This window comes from Scyliorhinus torazame, chromosome 12 (genome assembly GCF_047496885.1).
Source record: "Scyliorhinus torazame isolate Kashiwa2021f chromosome 12, sScyTor2.1, whole genome shotgun sequence".
NCBI lineage: Eukaryota > Metazoa > Chordata > Chondrichthyes > Carcharhiniformes > Scyliorhinidae > Scyliorhinus > Scyliorhinus torazame.
This window is the reverse complement of record NC_092718.1, coordinates 142,377,636-142,400,022: the sequence shown is the minus strand read 5'-3', so window position 1 is coordinate 142,400,022 and position 22,387 is coordinate 142,377,636. Positions and strand designations below refer to the sequence as shown.

The window sequence follows — 22,387 nt, the reverse complement described above, 5'->3', positions numbered from 1 at the left end:
TACAACCAAAAAGGCCATGTATTTCCACCTCTTTAATTTTGCATGTCTCAGACACGCTTTAATTACCTCCATACTCAATCATTCTAATCTTCTCCTATCCAGCCATCAGCTTATATAGACTTGATCTCATCCAAAACTGTGCCCGTCTCCGAATCCTGACCAAGTCCTGTGTTCACTGAGCTTCACTGGCTTCATGTCTGGCAATACCTCAATTTAAAATTATTATCCTTTTGTTCAATGGTCTCACCCAGCTCTCCAACTCTAGCCTTTTGTGACCCTCCTACTTCTTTCAGCTGTGATTGATGGTCATGTCTTCAGCTGCCGCGGCTTGGAATTTTCTAGAATAGAACCACTTCCTCCCTAAACTTCTCTGCTTATGCACCTCTTCTCCTTTAAGGTGTTTTTCAAAATTTACCGAAGCTTTTAGTCACTCCTCCTAATATCTTCTTTGGCTCAGTGTCAATATTTGGCTGATTACAATCCTGTGAAGCGCCTCAGGACATGTGCACGGTAGCACAGTGATTAACACTGTTGCTTCACAGCGCCAGGGTCCCAGGTCCGATTCCGGCTTGGGTCACTGTCTCTGCGGGGTCTGCATTTTCTCCCCGTGTCTGCGTGGGTTTCCTCCGGGTGCTCCGGTTTCCTCCCACAAGTCCCGAGAGACGTGCTGTTAGGTAATTTGGACATTCTGAATTCTTCCCTCCGTGTACTTCAACAGGCGCCGGAATGTGGGGTCTAGGGGCTTTTCACAGTAACTACTTTTCACAGTAACACAAGCCTACTTGTGACAATAAGGATTATTATTATATTATTATTAATGGTGGGCTGATACGAAGCAGGAGTGAAGTATGGCCACCAAATATAAGGATAGGAGCGTGCATGAGTACAGCACCAAGATTTACCATGTAAAATAACCATAATAAGAATAATCTGAAGGCTGGATACGAGAGGATTAGAATGATTGAGTATGGAGGTAATAAAAGCAAGTCGAAATGTGCAAATTACCTCATAGCACACCTTTCAGGACTTGTGGGAGGAAACTGGAGCATGGGGAGGAAACCCACGCAGACACGGGGAGAACGTGCAGACTCCACACAGACAGTGACCCAACTTCTGTCTTAAAGACACTCAACATCCCTGCCTCCACCGCCCTCTGTGGCAATGAATTCCACAGACCCACCACTCTCTGGCTGAAGAAATTTCTCCTCATCTCTGTTCTAAAGTGACTCCCTTTTATTCTAAGGCTGTGCCCCCGGGTCCTAGTCTCCCCTGCTAATGGAAACAACTTCCCTACATCCACCCTATCTAAGCCATTCATTATCTTGTAAGTTTCTATTAGATCTCCCCTCAACCTCCTAAACTCCAATGAATATAATCCCAGGATCCTCAGACGTTCATCGTATGTTAGGCCTACTATTCCTGGGATCATCCGTGTGAATCTCCGCTGGAGATTCCGCATAAAAATTATTCTGTTTTTGATCAGAAATTAGCTCATGGTAAGTTGATTACATTGATAAGATCGCCATGAGGAATACTGGAGTGAGTAATGGGTGCCTGATATTAGAAATATGGAAAGTCGGTGAATATTTGGTTTAATATCACCATCCTGTCCCACTACTGCAGATGTAAACTGCTGTTCAACAATATGCTCACTCTTCACCAATAGTCATGGAGATATTACCAGGAGTAAATATCAGGGAAGAGGAAAAATTCACATTTCATACTATAAAGACTTGCATTTATATATCCTTTTTCTTGACCACCAGATATCTCAAAGCACTTCACCAACAATCAAGTACCTTTTGCAGTGTAGTTGGGCTCTTGTAATGTGGGGAACGCGCCAGCCAATTTGCACACAGCAAACTCCCACAAACAGCAATGCGATAATGACCAGTTTGTGTGGTGTTTCAATGAGGGATACATTTTGGCCAGGCACAGGGCAAAACTCCCTTCCCTTCAAAATAGTGCTTGGGATCTTTTACATCCATTCAAGCAACCAGGTGGGGCCTCAATTTAACTTCTCATCAAAAGATGACACCTCCAACAGTGCAGTGTTTCCTCAGTACAGCATTGGAGTGACAGCCTAGACTTTTGTGCTGGAGTGCAACTTGAATGCGGAATCTTGTGACTCGTATATGCTGTCAACTGAGCCACGGGTGACAATTCTAAAAGAGCTCCAGTGAACATTTTTGGAAATGTCGTCTTCAGACCTTTGATGGTGAATGAACTGGATTTACAGTCTACCAATGTTCTGAGCAATAGGGTGTTTGGTAGGACCTCACCATTTGGCTTTAGAATGGGCCCAAACAGCCACTTTTGCACCAATGACGCTTGGGATTAACACAAACCGTACAACATTTGAAGCTTTTGTACAAAAAAGTATCGCAAGCACCAAAAAATGAGCTTTGACAAACATATGGCACAAACTATAGGAAATACAGGATTCCCAATGTTAAACTGTGATGCATTTCATCTCCCCTAGATGGCTAATGTTGCAAGTCCAAAGTGAATTTGAGATAAACCCCACATCTTGTCATATTAGAACTACAGAATCCTACAGTGCAGGAGGAGGCAATTTGCCCATCCAGTCGGCTCCGACCTTCTGAAAGAACACCCTATCTAGGCCCACTCCCCCTCACCCTATCCCCACAACCCCATCTAACCCCACCTTTGGACATCAAAGAACACAGGAAATAATATTTAAATTATATGAGTTGGAAATGTTATTGCAAAGTATACTCCCTGATCAATCCGTTTTACTGGCATCACCACCACCACCATTCGTTCTCAGAATTGATAGCTCCAGAAAATACAAACAATGTTTTAGTAGTATCATATGTACCATCATAGAATAATTTCATACTTAGTCATTCCAAACACAAGAGCCACAGTCTGTATTTGTTATTCTGGACTTGGAACAATGCTGCATTAGGTTCAGGATGGAATGAACACAGTCAGGAAAGGTCTTGGGCTCTTTAAAGTTTTCAATACCTTTGTAGTGAGCACATAGTTTCATAGAACATAGAACAATACAGCGCAGTACAGGCCCTTCGGCCCACGATGTTGCACCGAAACAAAAGCCATCTAACCTACACTATGCCATTATCGTCCATATGTTTATCCAATAAACTTTTAAATGCCCTCAATGTTGGCGAGTTCACTACTGTAGCAGGTAGGGCATTCCACGGCCTCACTACTCTTTGAGTAAAGAATCTACCTCTGACCTCTGTCCTATATCTATTACCCCTCAGTTTAAAGTTATGTCCCCTCGTGCCAGCCATATCCATCCGCGGGAGAAGGCTCTCACTGTCCAGCCTATCCAACCCCCTGATCATTTTGTATGCCTCTATTAAGTCTCCTCTTAACCTTCTTCTCTCCAACGAAAACAACCTCAAGTCCATCAGCCTTTCCTCATAAGATTTTCCCTCCATACCAGGCAACATCCTGGTAAATCTCCTCTGCACCCGCTCCAAAGCCTCCACGTCCTTCCTACAATGCGGTGACCAGAACTGTACGCAATACTCCAAATGCGGCCGTACCAGAGTTCTGTACAGCTGCAACATGACCTCCCGACTCCGGAACTCAATCCCTCTACCAATAAAGGCCAACACTCCATAGGCCTTCTTCACAACCCTATCAACCTGGGTGGCAACTTTCAGGGATCTATGTACATGGACACCTAGATCCCTCTGCTCATCCACACTTTCAAGAACTTTACCATTAGCCAAATATTCCGCATTCCTGTTATTCCTTCCAAAGTGAATCACCTCACACTTCTCTACATTAAACTCCATTTGCCACCTCTCAGCCCAGCTCTGCAGCTTATCTATATCCCTCTGTAACCTGCTACATCCTTCCACACTATCGACAACACCACCGACTTTAGTATCGTCTGCAAATTTACTCACCCACCCTTCTGCGCCTTCCTCTAGGTCATTGATGAAAATGACAAACAGCAACGGCCCCAGAACAGATCCTTGTGGTACTCCACTTGTGACTGTACTCCATTCTGAACATTTCCCATCAACCACCACCCTCTGTCTTCTTTCAGCTAGCCAATTTCTGATCCACATCTCTAAATCACCCTCAATCCCCAGCCTCCGTATTTTTTGCAATAGCCTACCGTGGGGAACCTTATCAAACGCTTTGCTGAAATCCATATACACCACATCAACTGCTCTACCCTTGTCTACCTGTTCAGTCACCTTCTCAAAGAACTCAATAAGGTTTGTGAGGCATGACCTACCCTTCACAAAGCCATGCTGACTATCCCTGATCATATTATTCCTATCTAGATGATTATAAATCTTGTCTCTTATAATCCCCTCCAAGACTTTACCCACTACAGACGTGAGGCTCACCGGTCTATAGTTGCCGGGGTTGTCTCTGCTCCCCTTTTTGAACAAAGGGACCACATTTGCTGTCCTCCAGTCCTCTGGCACTATTCCTGTAGCCAATGATGACATAAAAATCAAAGCCAATGGTCCAGCAATCTCTTCCCTGGCCTCCCAGAGAATCCTAGGATAAATCCCATCAGGTCCCGGGGACTTATCTATTTTCAGCCTGTCCAGAATTGCCAACACCTCTTCCCTACGTACCTCAATGCCATCTAGTCTATTAGCCTGGGGCTCAGCATTCTCCTCCACAACATTATCTTTTTCCTGAGTGAATACTGACGAAAAATATTCATTTAGTATCTCGCCTATCTCTTCAGACTCCACACACAATTTCCCATCCCTGTCCTTGACTGGTCCTACTCTTTCCCTAGTCATTCGCTTATTCCTGACATACCTATAGAAAGCTTTTGGGTTTTCCTTGATCCTTCCTGCCAAATACTTCTCATGTCCCCTCCTTGCTCGTCTTAGCTCTCTCTTTAGATCCTTCCTCGCTACCTTGTAACTATCCATCGCCCCAACCGAAACTTCACACTTCATCTTCACATAGGCCTCCTTCTTCCTCTTAACAAGAGATTCCACTTCCTTGGTAAACCACGGTTCCCTCGCTCGACGCCTTCCTCCCTGTCTCACCGGTACATACTTATCAAGAACACGCAGTAGCTGATCCTTGAACAAGCCCCACTTATCCAGTGTGCCCAACACTTGCAGCCTACTTCTCCACCTTATCCCCCCCAAGTCACGTCTAATGGCATCACAATTGCCCTTCCCCCAGCTATAACTCTTGCCCTGCGGTGTATACTTATCCCTTTCCATCCTTAACGTAAACGTCACCGAATTGTGGTCACTGTCCCCAAAGTGCTCTCCTACCTCCAAATCCAACACTTGGCCTGGTTCATTACCCAAAACCAAATCCAACGTGGCCTCGCCTCTTGTTGGCCTGTCAACAAACTGTGTCAGGAAACCCTCCTGCACACACTGTACAAAAAACGACCCATCTATTGTACTCGAACTATATCTTTTCCAGTCAATATTTGGAAAGTTAAAGTCTCCCATAATAACTACCCTGTTACTTTCGCTCATATCCAGAATCATCTTCGCCATCCTTTCCTCTACATCCCTAGAACTATTAGGAGGCCTATAAAAAACTCCCAACAGGGTGACCTCCCCTTTCCTGTTTCTAACTTCAGCCCATACTACCTTGGAAGAAGAGTCCCCATCTAGCATCCTCTCCGCCACCGTAATACTGCTCTTGACTAGCAGCGCCACACCTCCCCCTCTTTTGCCTCCTTCTCTGAGCTTACTAAAACACCTAAACCCCGGAACCTGCAACATCCATTCCTGTCCCTGCTCTATCCATGTCTCCGAAATGGCCACAACATCGAAGTCCCAGGTACCAACCCATGCTGCCAGTTCCCCTACCTTATTTCGTATACTCCTGGCATTGAAGTAGACACACTTCAAACCACCTACCTGAACACTGGCCCCCTCCTGCGACGTCAAATCTGAGCTCTTGACCTCTATACTCTCATTCTCCCTTACCCTAAAACTACAATCCAGGTTCCCATGCCCCTGCTGCATTAGTTTAAACCCCCCCAAAGAGCACTAACAAATCTCCCCCCCAGGATATTTGTGCCCCGCAGGTTCAGATGTAGACCATCCTGTCTGTAGAGGTCCCACCTTCCCCAGAAAGAGCCCCAGTTATCCAGAAATCTGAATCCCTCCCGCCTGCACCATCCCTGTAGCCACGTGTTTAATTGCTCTCTCTCCCTATTCCTCATCTCACTATCACGTGGCACGGGCAACAACCCAGAGATAACAACTCTGTTTGTTCTAGTTCTGAGCTTCCATCCTAGCTCCCTGAAAGCCTGCCTGACATCCTTATCCCCTTTCCTACCTATGTCGTTAGTGCCAATGTGGACCACGACTTGGGGCTGCTCCCCCTCCCCCTTAAGGACCCGGAAAACACGATCCGAGACATCACGTACCCTTGCACCTGGGAGGCAACATACCAAACGTGAGTCTCTCACGCTCCCACAAAATCTCCTATCTGTGCCCCTGACTATAGAGTCCCCAATTACTAATGCTCTGCTCCTCTCCCCCCTTCCCTTCTGAGCAACAGGGACAGACTCCGTGCCAGAGGCCCGTACCCCATGGCTTAACCCTGGTAAGTCCCCCCCCCCACAAGTATCCAAAGCGGTATACTTGTTTCTCAGGGGAACGACCGCAGGGGATCCCTGCACTGACTGCTTTTTCCCAGTCCCTCTTACAGTTACCCACCTATCTCCAATCTTTGGTGTAACTAATTCCCTTAAGCTGCTATCTATGACCCCTTCTGCCTCCCGAATGATCCGAAGTTCTTCCAACTCCAGCTCCAGTTCCCCAACTCGGGAGGGCGGGTGGGAGACACTACACGTGTAGTGTCTCGGGTTTCCTCTCCACCAGAATTTATTGGTGAGGGTCTTCCCAGACGTCCGCGGGTCGACTTCCTGTTCCCGCCTAAAAAACTAATTAAAAAAAAAAGAAAAATTCTCAGCTCCTGCTGAAATTGACTAACCAGCCAGCTCCACTCCCGCCGAAATCGACTGGCCTGCCCCTGCAAAGACAAGTGCTTTTAAAGGACAGACTTACCTCCCAGCAACCACTTCCGCAATGCTCCCGCTGAAACTGACTCACCAGCTGTTCTCACGCCGAAATCGACTGGCCTGCCCCTGCAAAGACAAGTGCTTTTAAAGGTTGACTTACCTCCCAGCAGCCACTTCCGCAATGCTCCCGCTGAAACTGACTCACCAGCTGTTCTCACGCCGAAATCGACTGGCCTGCCCCTGCAAAGACAAGTGCTTTTAAAGGACAGACTTACCTCCCAGCAACCACTTCCGCAATGCTCCCGCTGAAACTGACTCACCAGCTGATTCTCCCGCTGAAATCGACTGGCCTGCCCCTGCAAAGACAAGTGCTTTTAAAGGTTGACTTACCTCCCAGCAGCCACTTCCGCAATGCTCCCGCTGAAACTGACTCACCAGCTGTTCTCCCGCCGAAATCGACTCGCCTGCCCCTGCAAAGACAAGTGCTTTTAAAGGTTGACTTACCTCCCAGCAGCCACTTCCGCAATGCTCCCGCTGAAACTGACTCACCAGCTGATTCTCCCGCCGAAATCGACTGGCCTGCCCCTGCAAAGACAAGTGCTTTTAAAGGACAGACTTACCTCCAGCAACCACTTCCGCAATGCTCCCGCTGAAACTGACTCACCAGCTGATTCTCCCGCTGAAATCGACTGGCCTGCCCCTGCAAAGACAAGTGCTTTTAAAGGACAGACTTACCTCCCAGCAACCACTTCCGCAATGCTCCCGCTGAAACTGACTCACCAGCTGTTCTCCCGCCGAAATCTCCTCTTGCATGGTTACAGAAGCTGGTTTAGTTCAGTGGGCTAGCCAGCTGGTTTGTGATGTAGATCAAGGCCAGCAGCGCGGGTTCAATTCCCATACCAGCTTATCCGAACAGGCCCCGGAATATGGTGACTCGGGGCTTTTCACAGTAACTTCATACTTGTGACAATAAAATATTATTACTGGACCGAACAGCACAAGATGTCCATTCACCCATATTTTCAGTTAGACTTTTTTTATTTCCTTTTAAAATTCATTCATTAGATCTAGATGTTGTAGGCTAGGCCAGCATTTATTGCCCATCCTTAATTTCCCTTGAGAAGGTGGTGGTGGACCACTGCAGTTCATGAGGTGTAGAAATTCCGACTGTGCTGTTGGGTAGAAACTTTTGACCCAGCAACAATAAGGAACAGTGATATAGTTCCAACACAGGATGGTGTGCGATTTGGAGGGGAAGTTGCAGGTGGTGATGTTTCCATGCATCTGCTGCCACTATCCTTCGAGGTGGTCGGATCAAGGGTTGAAAGATACCGTCAAAGGAGCCTTGGTGAGTTGCTGAAGTGCATCTTGGATGGTACATACTGTAGCCACTGGGCGTCAGTGGTGGAGGAAGTGAATGCTTAAGGAAGGATGAGATGCCGATCAAGAGGGCAACTTTGTCCTGGATAGTGTCGAGATCCTAGAGTGTTGTTGGAGCTATACTCGCCCAGGCAAGTGGAGAGTTTTCCATCGCACACCTGACATGTAATTTGTAGATGGTGGACAGGTTCTGTGGAGTCAAGAGGTAGCTTACTCACTGCAGAATTCCCATTGTATGTGTGGCAGCTCCAGTACAGTTGTGTCACTATTATAGCCACAGTATTTAAAGGGCTGGCCCAGGTAGGTTTTTGATCATTGCTGATGATAGGACTCAGCTATGGTAATACAGGGGAGAGGGGAATAATTAGGATTCTCGCTTGTTGGCGACGGTCATTACCTAGTGCTTGGGTGACACAAGTGTTACTTGCCACTTATCAGCCCAAGCCTGAATCTAGGCCAGCTCTTGCTGCATGAGGGCATGGACTAATTGATTATGAGGAGTACTGAACATTGCGAGATTATCAGTGAACATCCCCACTTCTGACTCCATTATGATGGAGGGAAGGTCATTGACAAATCAGTTGAAGATGGTTGGGCCTGGGACGATGAGGAACGCCTGCTGCTGAGATGATTGACCTCCAACAACTATAGCCATCTTCCTTTGTGCTGAGTATGGCCTTAGCCAGCAGAAAGTTTCTCTCCTCCCCCCCACCCTCAAACTTACCAATTACTTCAATTTGATAACATTTCCTTGAAGTGTGTAGCAGTCGTTAGCACAGTTGCTTAACAGCTCCAGGGTCCCAGGTACGATTCCTGGCTTGGGTCACTGTCTGTGCGGAGTCTGCACAATTTCCCCGTGGCTGCGTGGGTTTCCAAGGGTGCTCCTGGTTTTCTCCCACAGATGTGCAGGTTAGATGGATTGGCCATGAAAAATTGCCCCTAGTGTCCAAAAAAGTTAGGTGGGGTTACTGGGATAGGTTGGAGGCATGGGCTTAAGTAGGGTGCTCTTTCCAAGGGCCGGTGCAGACTCAATGGGCTGAATGGCCTCCTTCTGCACTGTAAATTCTATGATTCTATGAAAGCCACACTCAGTTAAATGCTGCCTTGGTATCAGGGGCAGTCACAGTCACCTCAGCTGTTTTGTCCATGTTTGGACCAAGACTGTACCAATATCTGGAGTTGTGTGGTCCTGGCAGAACACAAACTAACCCTTGGTGTGCAGGTTACAGCTACAAAGGTGTCACGTGACGGCACTGTTAATCACACCTTCCTTCACTTTGCTGATGATTGAGAATAGAGTGATGAGGCAGTACTGGTCAGAGTGGATGTGTCTTGCTTTTAGTGGACTTGATACCAGGGCAATTTTCCACATTGTCAGGTGGATGCCATTTCATAATGTGCTGCAGCTAGTAAAGGGAAAAACACAAAAACTAAGGAGGAAAATAAAACCTTAATACATATAATGTTAATTTAAAAAATCCCAAATTACAGCTAAATGGCTGATAAATAATTCATAGGATCCCTACTGTACAGAAGGCTGCCATTTGGCTCATTATGTCTGCATCGACCCTCCGAAACAGCGCCTACCTAGACCCACTCTCCAGTCAATCCCCATAACCCCACTTAACCTGCACATCTTTGGACACTTAGGGAACATTTTAGCATGGCCAATTTGCCTAACCTGCGCATCTTTTTTTAGATTGTTCAACTGTGTACCAATGCGTTAATTACGGCACTTTTTCACACAAGAATTCCAGTAGATAGGAAACTTACTACGCTCGCATGTACTATAAATTAACCAACCTCTCTGTGGAGCATTTGGTACCATGCTGGGTGGCTTTGCCATACTGCAGTCCATTCTGGAATGTGTGGTCGCTTCAGTACAGTTGTGTCCTTAAGGAATCGTGTGCTTCTTAACATGGATGCTTAGATAGTGCCAGATTCAATAGAGAATGCCTCTTCCTTGAAAAGATAGTGGCTGGGCTGCTAACGAGCATCACAATGGACTTCAATAACGTCATCTGATCTGCTTTCCTCAAGATCAATGGCCATATGGAGGCAGTGCCTAGGACTAGTGAGTGACACAGAAAGAATAGGTTCACATGTTGTGTATCAGGCTGGCAATGCATGCAGGACCTTCAGTGAACCTGATCCTAACGCCATTGAATAGAGGAAATTCTTAGACTAATCCTACAATCAAAGAGGTGCAGTCTGCACAAAGGTCCATCACAGGACTAAACTGCATGTCCAACCTACGAAGCATATTTCGGGGCTGGTTTAGCACACTAGGCTAAATTGCTGGCTTTTAAAGCAGACCAAGGCAGGCCAGCAGCACGGTTCAATTCCCGTACCAGCCTCCCCGAACAGGCGTTGGAATGTGGAGACTAGGGGCTTTTCACAGTAACTTCATTGCAGCCTACTTGTGACAATAAGCGATTTTCATTTGGAGGAAAAGGCACATATTAAAAAGGTTTTAATTATAATTGTTCTGTGCAAGAGCGGCATGTGGCGCAGTGGATAGCACCGGGCGCTGAGGGCCCGGGTTCGAATCCCGCCCCTGGGTCATTGTCCATGTGGAGTTTGCACATCCTCCCCATGTCTGCGTGGGTTTCATCCCCGCAACCCAAAAGATGTGGTTAGGTGGATTGGCCACGCTAAATTGCCCTTTAATTGGGAAAAAAAAATAATTGGGTACTCTAGATTTTTTAAAAATAAATAAATAATTGTGCTATGCATGCAGACACTGACCTCGGAAAGCTCTGCAAGTTATGTTTATCAGGTTAATGCGAGTTGCACACATAGAAGTGGTTGAAAGATAAGTGACAGTCACAGCACATGTGTTTTTTTTATAGCCACCAACAGGTTGTCTGTAACTAACTGTACTGAGGCATATACAAAGATCAATCCAGGCCCTGAAGCTCATTTGCAACACTACACAATGATGACAATGTTGATGAAATTATTTATAGTGGTGGTAAATAGATCTCAGGGCAAGTTACACAGGCACCATTTGCCATAGCTGCAGAAGGCAGCCTTGATGTCACTGAAGTAACCCAAAATGTTGCTTTTAGTATCAAAGACTGGCACCATGAACTGCCTTCAAATGAAAGCATCAAAACAGCTCTCAGGAAAGACAGCAGTCACTTCTATTATGATGTGCAAATGAGTTTCACATTCAGAGGGTAGAATGCCAGCACGTTGCATTGGTATAGGCCCTGTATAAGATCACAACAGCCTGTGGCTGTGATCTCTCACTCCTCAGAGAATTCTACTGCCTCTTTGAGGGTTTCAGCAGTTCCTAACTGAACTGCAAGATGGAACCTTCCATTCCAGTGTGTTGCAGAAATAAGAAAAGTTAGTCAGACCATTTGTGATGCGTCTTCCCTGATGTCTTGCCAAAAGCAAGGAACACTGCAGTTGGTGGAGTGGGGGAGAGAAAAAGATGTTCAGTACTTCTAAAAGATTGTGACAAATAGATAATTTATGGCTTAATAAAAAATGATGAATGCACTGTAAGCATTATAGATTGAAAAGACAGGGCTAACATTTTGCAGCATCTTATGGACAAGGTAAAACATTTTATATGGATGAATAATTTCCAGTTAAGCTCACAAGCACAGCAGGAAATTGTGCATAGAAAAGATACAATAAATAAGCTGAACAGGTTGAGGAAAAATGTTAACCGTGACACCTGGAAAATTCCCGGCTGTGCTTCAAACAGCATCACATGATCCTTTGCAATGCACTGAAGAGGCAGACAGAGCTTCATTTGAAAGACGGCACCTTTGACAGAACAGCATTTTCGCAACACAAATTGATGTGTCAACCTAGAATGTGTACTCAAGTCTCTGGAATAGAGTTTTAACCTGCAACCTTCAACATTGGGAGGCACGGTGGCACAGTGGTTAGTACTGCCGCCTCACAGCTCCAGGGACCCAGGTTCAATTCCGGCCTCGGCTGACTGCCTGTGTGGAGTTTGCATTTTCTCCCCATGTCTGCGTGGGTTTCCTCCGGGTGCTCCAGTTTCCTCCCACAGTCCAAAGCTGTGCAGGTTAGGTGGATTGGCCATGCTAAATTGCCCCTTAGTGTCCAAAAGTTTAGGTGGGGCTACTGGGATAGGGTGGAGGCGCAGGTTTAAGTAGGGTGCTCTTTCCAAGGGCCGGTGCAGACCCAATGGCCGAATGGCCTCCTTTTGCGCTGTAAATTCTATGAAATCTATAAACTCGAGGTGAGATTGCTGCAGACTGACTAGATAGAAATGAGAAACTTGCTTCTGGTGGGTAAATCCAGGACAATGGGACCTATTCTTAAAATTAGAGCTTGGGCCAGTTAAGAGTGAAATCGCTCAGGAAGCACTTTTCTGGGAGGATAGTGGAAACATAGGACTCTCTCTCCCAGGGTTAACTGCAATCTTCATGGTGAGATAGACAGATTTTTGTTAGGTATAGGTAACAAGAGCTATGGAATATAAACAGGTGAATAGAATTGGAGTTTCAGACCAATCATGTTCTCAATGAACGGTGGCAGAAGCTCGATGAACTGAGTAGCCTGTTCCTATATAGAACTTCAAAGGCGTTCACTAAAATACACATATGTTCATACTAGTAACAAGGTAAAAGGATAATTTTAAATCACAGATTAATATTTCGACAGATCAAAGAAAGGTGGTTTTACTCAGATGTAAATCTGCTACAACATTTTACATTACTACTGTCAAGAGAACGGAGGATTTAGTGCAATTTGTAATGTGGTAATTTGCAATCTCCAGGCATTAGTCTTCTAGTCTTTTCTTGGTGACTCACGCTATTCATTATTGTTTGATAAACTGATGTAAGCTTTAACAGGTGATCCAAGCTTATATTTTTAATAATCGAAAGGACGTTCTGGGAACAGCAGTATTCCAAAGGACAGGCCTCCAAGACCGTTCGTGCCAAATTAAACACTTCTAAAATTAATGTGGCGATGTATTACAGAATACAAATATAAATCATTACACAAGGCTTTTAGAAGAAAAAAAATGTTAGATTTATTATGTTTTGCAAGACAAAGCTGAGTAAAAGCAGACTGCAACTGTCCCAATTTTCTATCATCAGTCCAGCCGCACCTCAGGCAAAAAATATTTCTTGAAAGCTCAAAACATTTTAAAGTGGAGCTTACTGTGCAGGAAATTCCAAACTTCTCCAGTGTATTATTACAAATAAAAGTTAATTCTATAACTTTTCGTCGAGTGGTTAGCACAGCCGCCTCACGGCGCTGAGATCCCAGGTTCGATCCCGGCTCTGGGTCACTGTCCGTGTGGAGTTTGCATATTCTCCCCGTGTGTGTGGGTTTCGCCCCCACAACCCAAAAATGTGCAGAGTAGGTGGATTGGCCATGCTAAATTGGCCCTTAATTGGAAAAAATAATTGGGTAATCTAAATTTTTTTTTTCAATTTAAAATTCTATAACTTTTCAGGAGTCAAGAATTTAAACTTATTTTGATGACTGAGCAGCACAGCAGAGATCAGGAGAGAATACCATCCAGATACTGCCACAACCCACACATGGCAAATTTGCATCAGAAGGTCATCTTATCTTCAACTGCACATGCAACACCATCACTCATTGCTCATTTTAATAAGTACATCAACAACAACTTGCACTTAGCTAGTAGTTTTAATCTTGGAAAAAGATTGCACAATGTAATCGTACAAAAAGAAATTGATACTGAGCCACAAAAGGAGCTCTACGAAGGCCTAACTATAAGTTTAGGTGGGTTTTCAGGCTGATCTTATAAGAAAAAGAACTGCGGTCAGAGTGGTTCAGGGAAGGAGTTCCAGGGCATAGGGCCTGAAGCACACTTCAGCTTCCTACCAACAGGTCAGCATGCAGCTCTATACTCAAGCTGTCAGCTCATCCCAAGGCATGAGTTATTCACAACAGTGGCATCGATTAAATTAAGTGAAACAGGGGTGAATACTTTCATGGTGGCCACAAGAAATGAGAGCGAAGCAAACCCCCCCCCACCCACGGTTCTATCTAAGGAGCCTTGGTGAGTTCCTGCAGTGCATCTTATAAATGGTATACACTGCTGCCAACGTTTGTCAGTAGTAGAGGGAATGAATGTTTATGGGTGGCGTGACAATCAAGCAGGCTGCTTTGTCCTCGATGGTATCAAGCTTCTTGAGTGTTGTTGGAGCTGCACTCATCCAGACAAGCAGAGAGTAATCCATCAAAACCCCTGATTTGTGCCTTGTAGATGGTGGACAGGCTTTGGGAAGTCAGGTAGTGAATTACCTGCCGCACAATTCCTGGTCTCTGACTTGCTCTTTTAGTCCAGTTCAGTTTCTAGTCAATGGTAACCCCCAGGACGGTGACAGTGGGGGATTCATTGATGGTAATGCCATTGAATGTCATGGGGTGATGGTTAGATTCTCTCTGTTGTAGATCGTAATTACCCGGCACTTGTGCGGCATGAATGTTATTGCATTCTGTCCAAATCTGCCATCCATGGCCATGATTTGGCACAAATTTCGAAGCTACTGTCCTGTTTCTCCCATTTTATATTCCCCAGCATTCCAAATCAAGTTCCTGGATTATTACGGGTTACCACTGAAATTCTCCCATGCTTCTTTGGAAGTCATTGAATGTCAAGGGGCAATGATTAGATTTTCTCTTGTTGAGGATGGTCATTGCCTGGCATCTGTATGGCACAAATGTTGTTTGCCATTTGTCAGCCCAAGTCGGGATACTGAATCAAGTCTTGATTCATTTGGACATGTACTGCTTCAGTATCAACTCAAAAGCAATTAATTATTTACGGGATGAGGGCATGGCTGGATAGGTCAGCATTTTGTGCTCATTCCTAGTGCCCTTCAGACGGTGGTGGTGAGCTGCCTTCTTGAACCGCTGCAGTCCTTGAGGTGTAGGTACACCCACCATGCTGTTAGGGAGAGTTCCAACATGTTACCCCAGCAACAGTGAAAGAGTGGCGATATATTTCCAAGTCAAGGTGGTGAATGATTTGGAGGAGAATCTCCGGTGGGATCCCAGGTCCTGCCGCTCTTGTCCTTCTAGATGGTAGTGGTCGTGGGTTTACAAGATGTTATCTAAGGAATCTTGGTGAGTTACTGCAGTGCATCTTGTAGATGGTACATCAATGATGGTGGTCATTGTGCAATCATCAGCAAGCATCCCTACTTCTGACCTTATGATGGAAGGAGCTGAAGATGGTTGGGCCTAGAACACTATGTTGCTAGACATGCTGATAGCAGTCACTTTTTTTAAAGTGGCAATCCCAGAGGTACCATCTCATTACAGTGATGTTTTCTGTGGAACTGTAAATGGATGGAAATTGAAGTGCCCGAAAGTAATCTACCATATTACCAAAACCACGAGATTAGTTCTTTAATAAATTTTAATATCTTTAATCACTTAAGACTTTTAGCAGCAATGAAACTTACTCAGCAATTCTTTGCAACAAATTGGTTTATATCTCATTTATTTTAATGCAAAACAGCAACACCAGACTTTAAATACAACTAATACAATCATTTCACTCATTACATTCAGTATATTCAGCCTTCAGTGAATTCAGTTTCAATCGGACAATGAATGTTAGAGACAGAATAACCAAAATCTGAATGGAGTCTTGAAATAAGAGAAAGCTTAGGTGATGTTGAATGCCATGTTCTCAAAGCTTTAACTGTTTTAAAAAACCATCACCAAAACAAATCAACTGTTCATTTGTTTTTTCAGTTTTAAGCTCTTACCGTGCACAAATTAATTGCTTACATAATAGTGACTGCAACTCAAAAGCAATTAATTAGCTCTGAAGTGTATCTGAGGACGTGCAAGACATATTTAAACAAATACAGGTTCATTTTAAAAATGAAAAATGATCTGAGCACCTAGATTACCGTGGTTTTTAATTTGACTGCTTGTTTTCTCATGTTGCCCATCCCTTATATAAAGTTATAACTTTACGTCGAGTTCTCATTTGTTATGTGCCTATTTCTGTATAGTTTCTGTGCTCAGTGAAAAGACAACTATTACCACACCTCACACCCATGATGCTCTCAGCAAAAAGACTATTAATTCAATCATCATAACTACAGTTTTAAATTGAAATATAATATGCTGACTGAATCGGGTTCGCTGACTAAAAAAAGGAAAAGAGTTAGTAATTATGAATATTGTCGGCTCTTTTAATAGGAAGGCTATGGTTTTGTGGTCTGTACAGCACTGTTATGCTGATCAGGAAATGTTACAACTCTTCACGCTACACAGAATCCATATCATTGCTGTGTTTAAAAGCTTGGCTTTTTACCAAATTCAATGCAATATCACGAACTTTCCATTCTCAGTGGTGTGCTCCCTCACTTACAATAAGAAGCAAAGTTCCACAGAGGAAGTGTTTTACCAAAAAAAGGGTCAATTAAAGCCACATAGAGCTTCCCTTTCGCACACTTTCGCAATCCCGATACAACTCCCCTCCGATCCATTTGATCTCATATGTAAATTCTAATTCCAATTCACCCTGTAATTCCTCACATCCATCCAATCTCAATTGTACCATCTGTTTCCATTCACCCTCCAACTTTGCTCCATCCATCCTGTTTCATCTTTAACATCGCTTTCCCATTCACCCTCCCAACAGACTTCTATTCTGCCCAATATGTATAATATCTCTTCACCCTTTAACATCCCACTGTCTCTGATCAGTTACCTCCTTATTTTTCAATCTTGTTTCTACTGGTACGATTAAATGCTAATAAGTTACTGAACTGTCACACATTGTGCCTGAATCAGGACTTCAGCGAAGTTTACAGGGGATTTCCAAATCCTCATGCTCCAGCATATTTAAACATTCACCCTGCAATTCAATCGAAGTAGAATGATACACAACTTGACACTCATATTTTACAAGGAAATGATTTGATTTTTCCAATACCCTGATGATTCCAGGTGCAAGCAAGCAATGAGTTTGCTTGTACAGTTGCTTGTAAACTGTATTTAGCGTGTTGAACATTAAAATTTCAACGACTGGGGAATATTTTGGGCAGGGATCTGGAATTCTAGATAATGGAATTAAATGGAAAGTAGTTTCATACAACAGCATTCTGTACAAGTATTAAGCGGATGTTTTCTACTATATTTTCTTTCATCATAACCACAACCAGAACATATTCTCACATTTTACTTAGTATATATATATTTTTTAATAGTGCCACTTTAACCACAATCCAAAGGGCTAATTAATTGCTACGTAGAGAACTCGGAGATATATTGATGCCACAGCCCTACCGTTATTCTTCCCTTTGCAAGACAACAGTTACACTCCCAACGTTGGGCACTTCAGAAGTCTTCAATATGAAGTGGCTTTTCTTCTTTGGGGATGGTTTTGCTCCTTTGGCTCATTACTGTTCCCCATCAGTGCATGTAAAATGGGCACCAGCTCTTTACAGTCTAGGCCAAATACAAGTTTTTTTTCAACCATCCCCAATTTCACCCATTATTTCCTGTCCTGCTCCATTCTGCATCACAACAATCTTTCCAGGAAGTTGCTCCATTATGGCTGTGATGCACTCGGTGAAGAAGCACTATTTGAGGAGAAAGAGCTCTGCTGCAACTTACAAAATCTAATAACAGGATTTGTTTAGTACAGCAGCAATAATGTACTGGAGCTTCAGCTGGGAGGGTGAAAATCCATACCTACTAAAACAAGAACAAGAAAACAGGCTTTGATGCCCTCCTCAGCAGCGAATTACCAAGAAACAGGTGAGTACGGGTTGGTTTAGCTCAGTGGGCTAGACAGCTGGTTTGTAATGCAGAACAAGGCCAGCAGCGCGGATTCAATTCCCATACCAGCTTACCCGAACAGGTGCCGGAATGTGGCGACTAGGGGCTTTTCATAGTAACTTCATACTTGTAATAATAAAAGATCATTATTATTTAACAACACCTTGCATTTATATTTGAAGAAAAACCTTTTTCCCCAGAGGGTGGTGACGGTCTGGAACGCACTGCCTTGGAGGATGGTAGAGGTGGATTGCCTCACATTCTTTAAAAAGTACCTGGATGAGCACTTGGCACATCTTAACATTTAATGTTATGGGCCAAATGCAGGCAAATGGAATTAGGTAGGCAGGTCAGGTGCCTTTCATGCGGCGGTACAACCTCGATGGGCCGAAGGGCTTTTTCTGCACTTTATTTTTCTGTGTTTCTGCGATTATTGTGATTCTGTAAACAACCCGAAGATCATTTACAGGAGCATCAAACATAATTAGAATAGACGATCAAATGTTTGGTCACAAATATAGGTTTTAAGAACAGTCTTAAAGAAGGAGTAAAAGGGACAGAACGTTTTAGGGATGGGTTTAGGACCCAGGAGGCTGAAGGCATGGCCACCAATGGGAGAGAGATTCAAATCAAGGATGCACACGAGGCCAAAATTGAAAGAACACTGGAGATTTCAAATTCACCATGGATATTTCATTACTTTAAAGGCACTATATAAATATAAGTTGTTATAGTAGTGGCATGTGGCTATTTATTGGTCAGAAATGGGGCATGTCCGACGGAAAATTTCAAAATAGGCAGAATGCCCTTGTCCACTCTCCTATCCCAGGGGGATTCAGTTGGTACATACACAATCTAGTGTAATACTAAAATATAGAAATCACAGAGGTCAAACCCTGCTTTGTACTCCAATTAGTATTTGTATCCCTGGGTGTAATAACCTGCAGTAACCTGCACAGGACTCATCCAGCTGGGGATAATTGTTCTCAGTGCTCAATTGGAGTTAACCCAGCACTAGCATAAAAGGCCGACAGCTGTAGAGCCAGCTAAAAAGGGAATGAGGGCCCTGTGCTTGTATGATGCTGTTGCTGAAATAAAGGACTTTTTAAATAAATTTAGAGTACCCAATTCATTTTTTCCAATGAAGGGGCAATTTAGTGTGTTCAATCCACCTACCTTGCACATCTTTGGGTTGTGGGGGCGAAACCCACGCAAACACGGGGAGAATGTGCAAATTCCACACGGACAGTGACCCAGAGCCAGGATCGAACCCGAGACCTCGGCGCAGTGAGACTGCTGCGCCACCATACTGCCCTGAAATAAATAGGGTGCAATTCTCCCATCGCGGGACTAAGTGCCGACGCCAGAGTGAAAACCGGAGTGTTTCACTCCGACGTCGGAGGCCGTTCCCAGCCCCCTGTTCCCCCGCCCCCAGGGGGCTAGGAGCGGCGGCGCGTCATTTACGCGCGCCGGGCCTTGGCTCCACATAAAAGCGGCACCGCGTAAATGACACAGCCGGTGCTGCACAAATGGCGTCATCCACGCATGCGCAGGTTGACCGGTGCCAACCCGCGCATGCGCGATTGCCGTCCTCGCCGCAAGAAGATGTCGGATGGATCATGCGGGGCAGCTGAGGAAAGGAGGTCCTCCTTCAGAGAGGCCGGCCCGCCGATCGGTGGGCACCGATCACGGGCCAGACCCCTTTTGAGTCCCCCCCCCTCCCCGGTGCAGGAACCCCCACACAGGACGGCCACCCAGCGTTCCCGCCCTGTTCCCGCCAGCAGCGACCAGGTGTGGACGGCGCCGGTGGGAACCCGCCGTAATGGGCAGGCCGCTCGGCCCATTCGGGCCGGAGAATCGCCACTCGGCCGTTACAAACAGCCGCCGTGATTCTCGCCGTTTTGGGGGGGGGAAATCGATCGTATGCGGGTGCTGGTGCGGTGTGGCGGAACTCGGGCGGCACCCCGGCGATTCTCCCACCCGGGGGGGGGGGGGGTTCCGAAATGAAATTAAATGAAAATCGCTTATTGTCACAAGTAGACTTCAAATGCAGTTACTGTGAAAAGCCCCTAGTCACCACATTACAGCGGCTGTTCCGGGAATCGAACCGTGCTGCTGGCCTGCCTTGGTCTGCTTTATCATACTGGGAAAACAATGAGGAAACATTCACCCTAGATCCTCATTTTTATGACTATCCAGACGGAAAATTCTTTATATGAACACTGTCGACAAACATGAGCATCGCTTTAATATTCTTTGTCCTCCTCATAGTCCTATCCCGCCACTCTGTCTAGATTCAGACATTACTATTTGTAAGAAGTAGTTACATGAGCACTTGAAATGCCATTGCATACAAGGCTACGGACCATGTGCTGGAAAATTGGATTAGGATTAGTGTTTGATGGTCGGTGCGGATGTGATGGACCAAAGGGCCTCATTCCGTGCTGTATAATTCTATGATTCTATGATTACAAATAGGTTCATACGTTACAAATAGATACTTGCGAGAAATACCAGAGGCCAGTGGAACAAACAGCTTGCTGTGATTTTAAACAAAAGAAACTGCAGACACTCATGTCCGTTCTCAAGCTTCATTCTCACTGATGTAACTGATGACATAAGTCATGAAACTGCAAGTGTAATGGGGAGCTATAGAAAGCACACCAGGCGAGTCACAGAAATGTAGGCATCCTCACAGGGGATGGTACTCTAAGCATTGTTACATGGGATTTCCAGGCTTCTGGAGAATGGAAAAAGATTTACATTTCTGGGGACAGGAACTGAGGCATCACCAATGTAAAGCACCACCCATTCTCAGCTAGATCTGGTAACCAAACCATTATTTCACCCAATTTCATACAACACACAGCACAGCTTTTCCATTACCCACCTCTGGTGTGTTCTTCTTAAATTCTCGACTTTCATCAATAAGTCGTTTTCTGGACTGTTCACTCTCATCCTGTCTGTTGGCCAATACGGTAGCAGTGGCATCAAGTTCTCTCTGTAGAAAAAGGAAAAAAAGAGAAATCAGGGAAAGAAACTGGTATTGGCACAGGGGGAGGCTCTGTGTAGGACCAACAACTAAGCATTTCTTGGAAAAGAAGGAAAGCAAGTCAGTAATAAGTGACAAAGACCTGATACTGAGAGTTCACTAATCTCAGCAGGTTGGCAGCAGAAACATTTGCATGTTTCCCTAGGCGAGGGAAGGGGGAAATCTGTCAGTATTGCCAGTCCTGTTCCAGTGACTCCTGTGGAAAATGTTCATGTATGATTGTTGGTGGAGGTCGGGTCAGTTTGATGGTGATGACATCCACCTTTAAAGCTTGAATAGGATCCAACATAAGGAATGGTCATATAATAATAATTTTTAAAATTTATTGGCACAAGTAGGCTTACATTAACACTGCAATGAAGTTACTGTGAAAATCCCCTAGTCGCCACATTCCGGCGTCTGTTCGGGTATACTGAGGGAGAATTCAGCTTGGCTAAATTACCTAACAGCAATTTATGATGAACCAGAGGAAACCCTCACAGACACGTGGAGAAATCCACACAGTCACTCAAGGTCAGAATCGAACCCCGGTCTGTGGCACTGTAAGGCAGCAGTTCAAAATACAGAATACAACAATCACAAAGAGAGATATTACACGCCCTTCAGATCACCTCTTCTAACAACTGGAACATGTCACAAAAATGCATCAGAAAATATTTTAAACTATTTGGAAAATGAGTGCAGTTATCCCCTGTAATGAATTACTTGCTGATGAATAGTACTGTATGTAACTAAACAAATCTTCATTGATGAAATTTGCATGGAAATAAATGGAAACATTTGAATTTCTGTAACTGGTCTGCTGTTTCCAACAGAAGGCAAAGAAACAACCCGAAGTACTGAAACAGTAAAATATTCCATCCAATCTTCTATCTGCATTTTGCATCGCAAAGCAGCACATTCCTTCTGTCCTGTCCATCCAGCCACAGCTTGAACCTCAGCAGCTGAGCACACGTAACAATGCTAAATAAATGTCACAGAATCATAGAATTTACAGAGCAGAAAGAGGCCATTCGGCGCATCAAGTCTGCACAGGCCCTTGGAAAGAGCAGCCTTTCTATCCCCACAACTCCACCTTATCCCCGGTAACCCCACCTAATCTTTTTTTGACACTAAGGGCAATTCACAGCCAATCCACTGAACCTGCACATCTTTGGACTGTGGGAGGAAACCTGAGCACCCGGAGGAAATGCACG

The 22,387-nt window shown here is 44.8% G+C and overlaps 1 protein-coding gene across 6 annotated transcripts in view; it reads right to left on the bottom strand.

Moving 5' to 3' along the window:
* Positions 1–22,387, bottom strand: part of LOC140386629 (protein CASP-like) — a 1,158,102-nt gene that overhangs the window by 904,697 nt on the left and 231,018 nt on the right. For all 6 annotated transcript variants that reach the window (XM_072469118.1, XM_072469114.1, XM_072469117.1 and 3 more), the window contains exon 2: positions 21,030–21,140. In XM_072469118.1, coding sequence (XP_072325219.1) covers positions 21,030–21,140 — 111 coding nt within the window. The remainder of the gene's footprint in view (positions 1–21,029; positions 21,141–22,387) is intronic.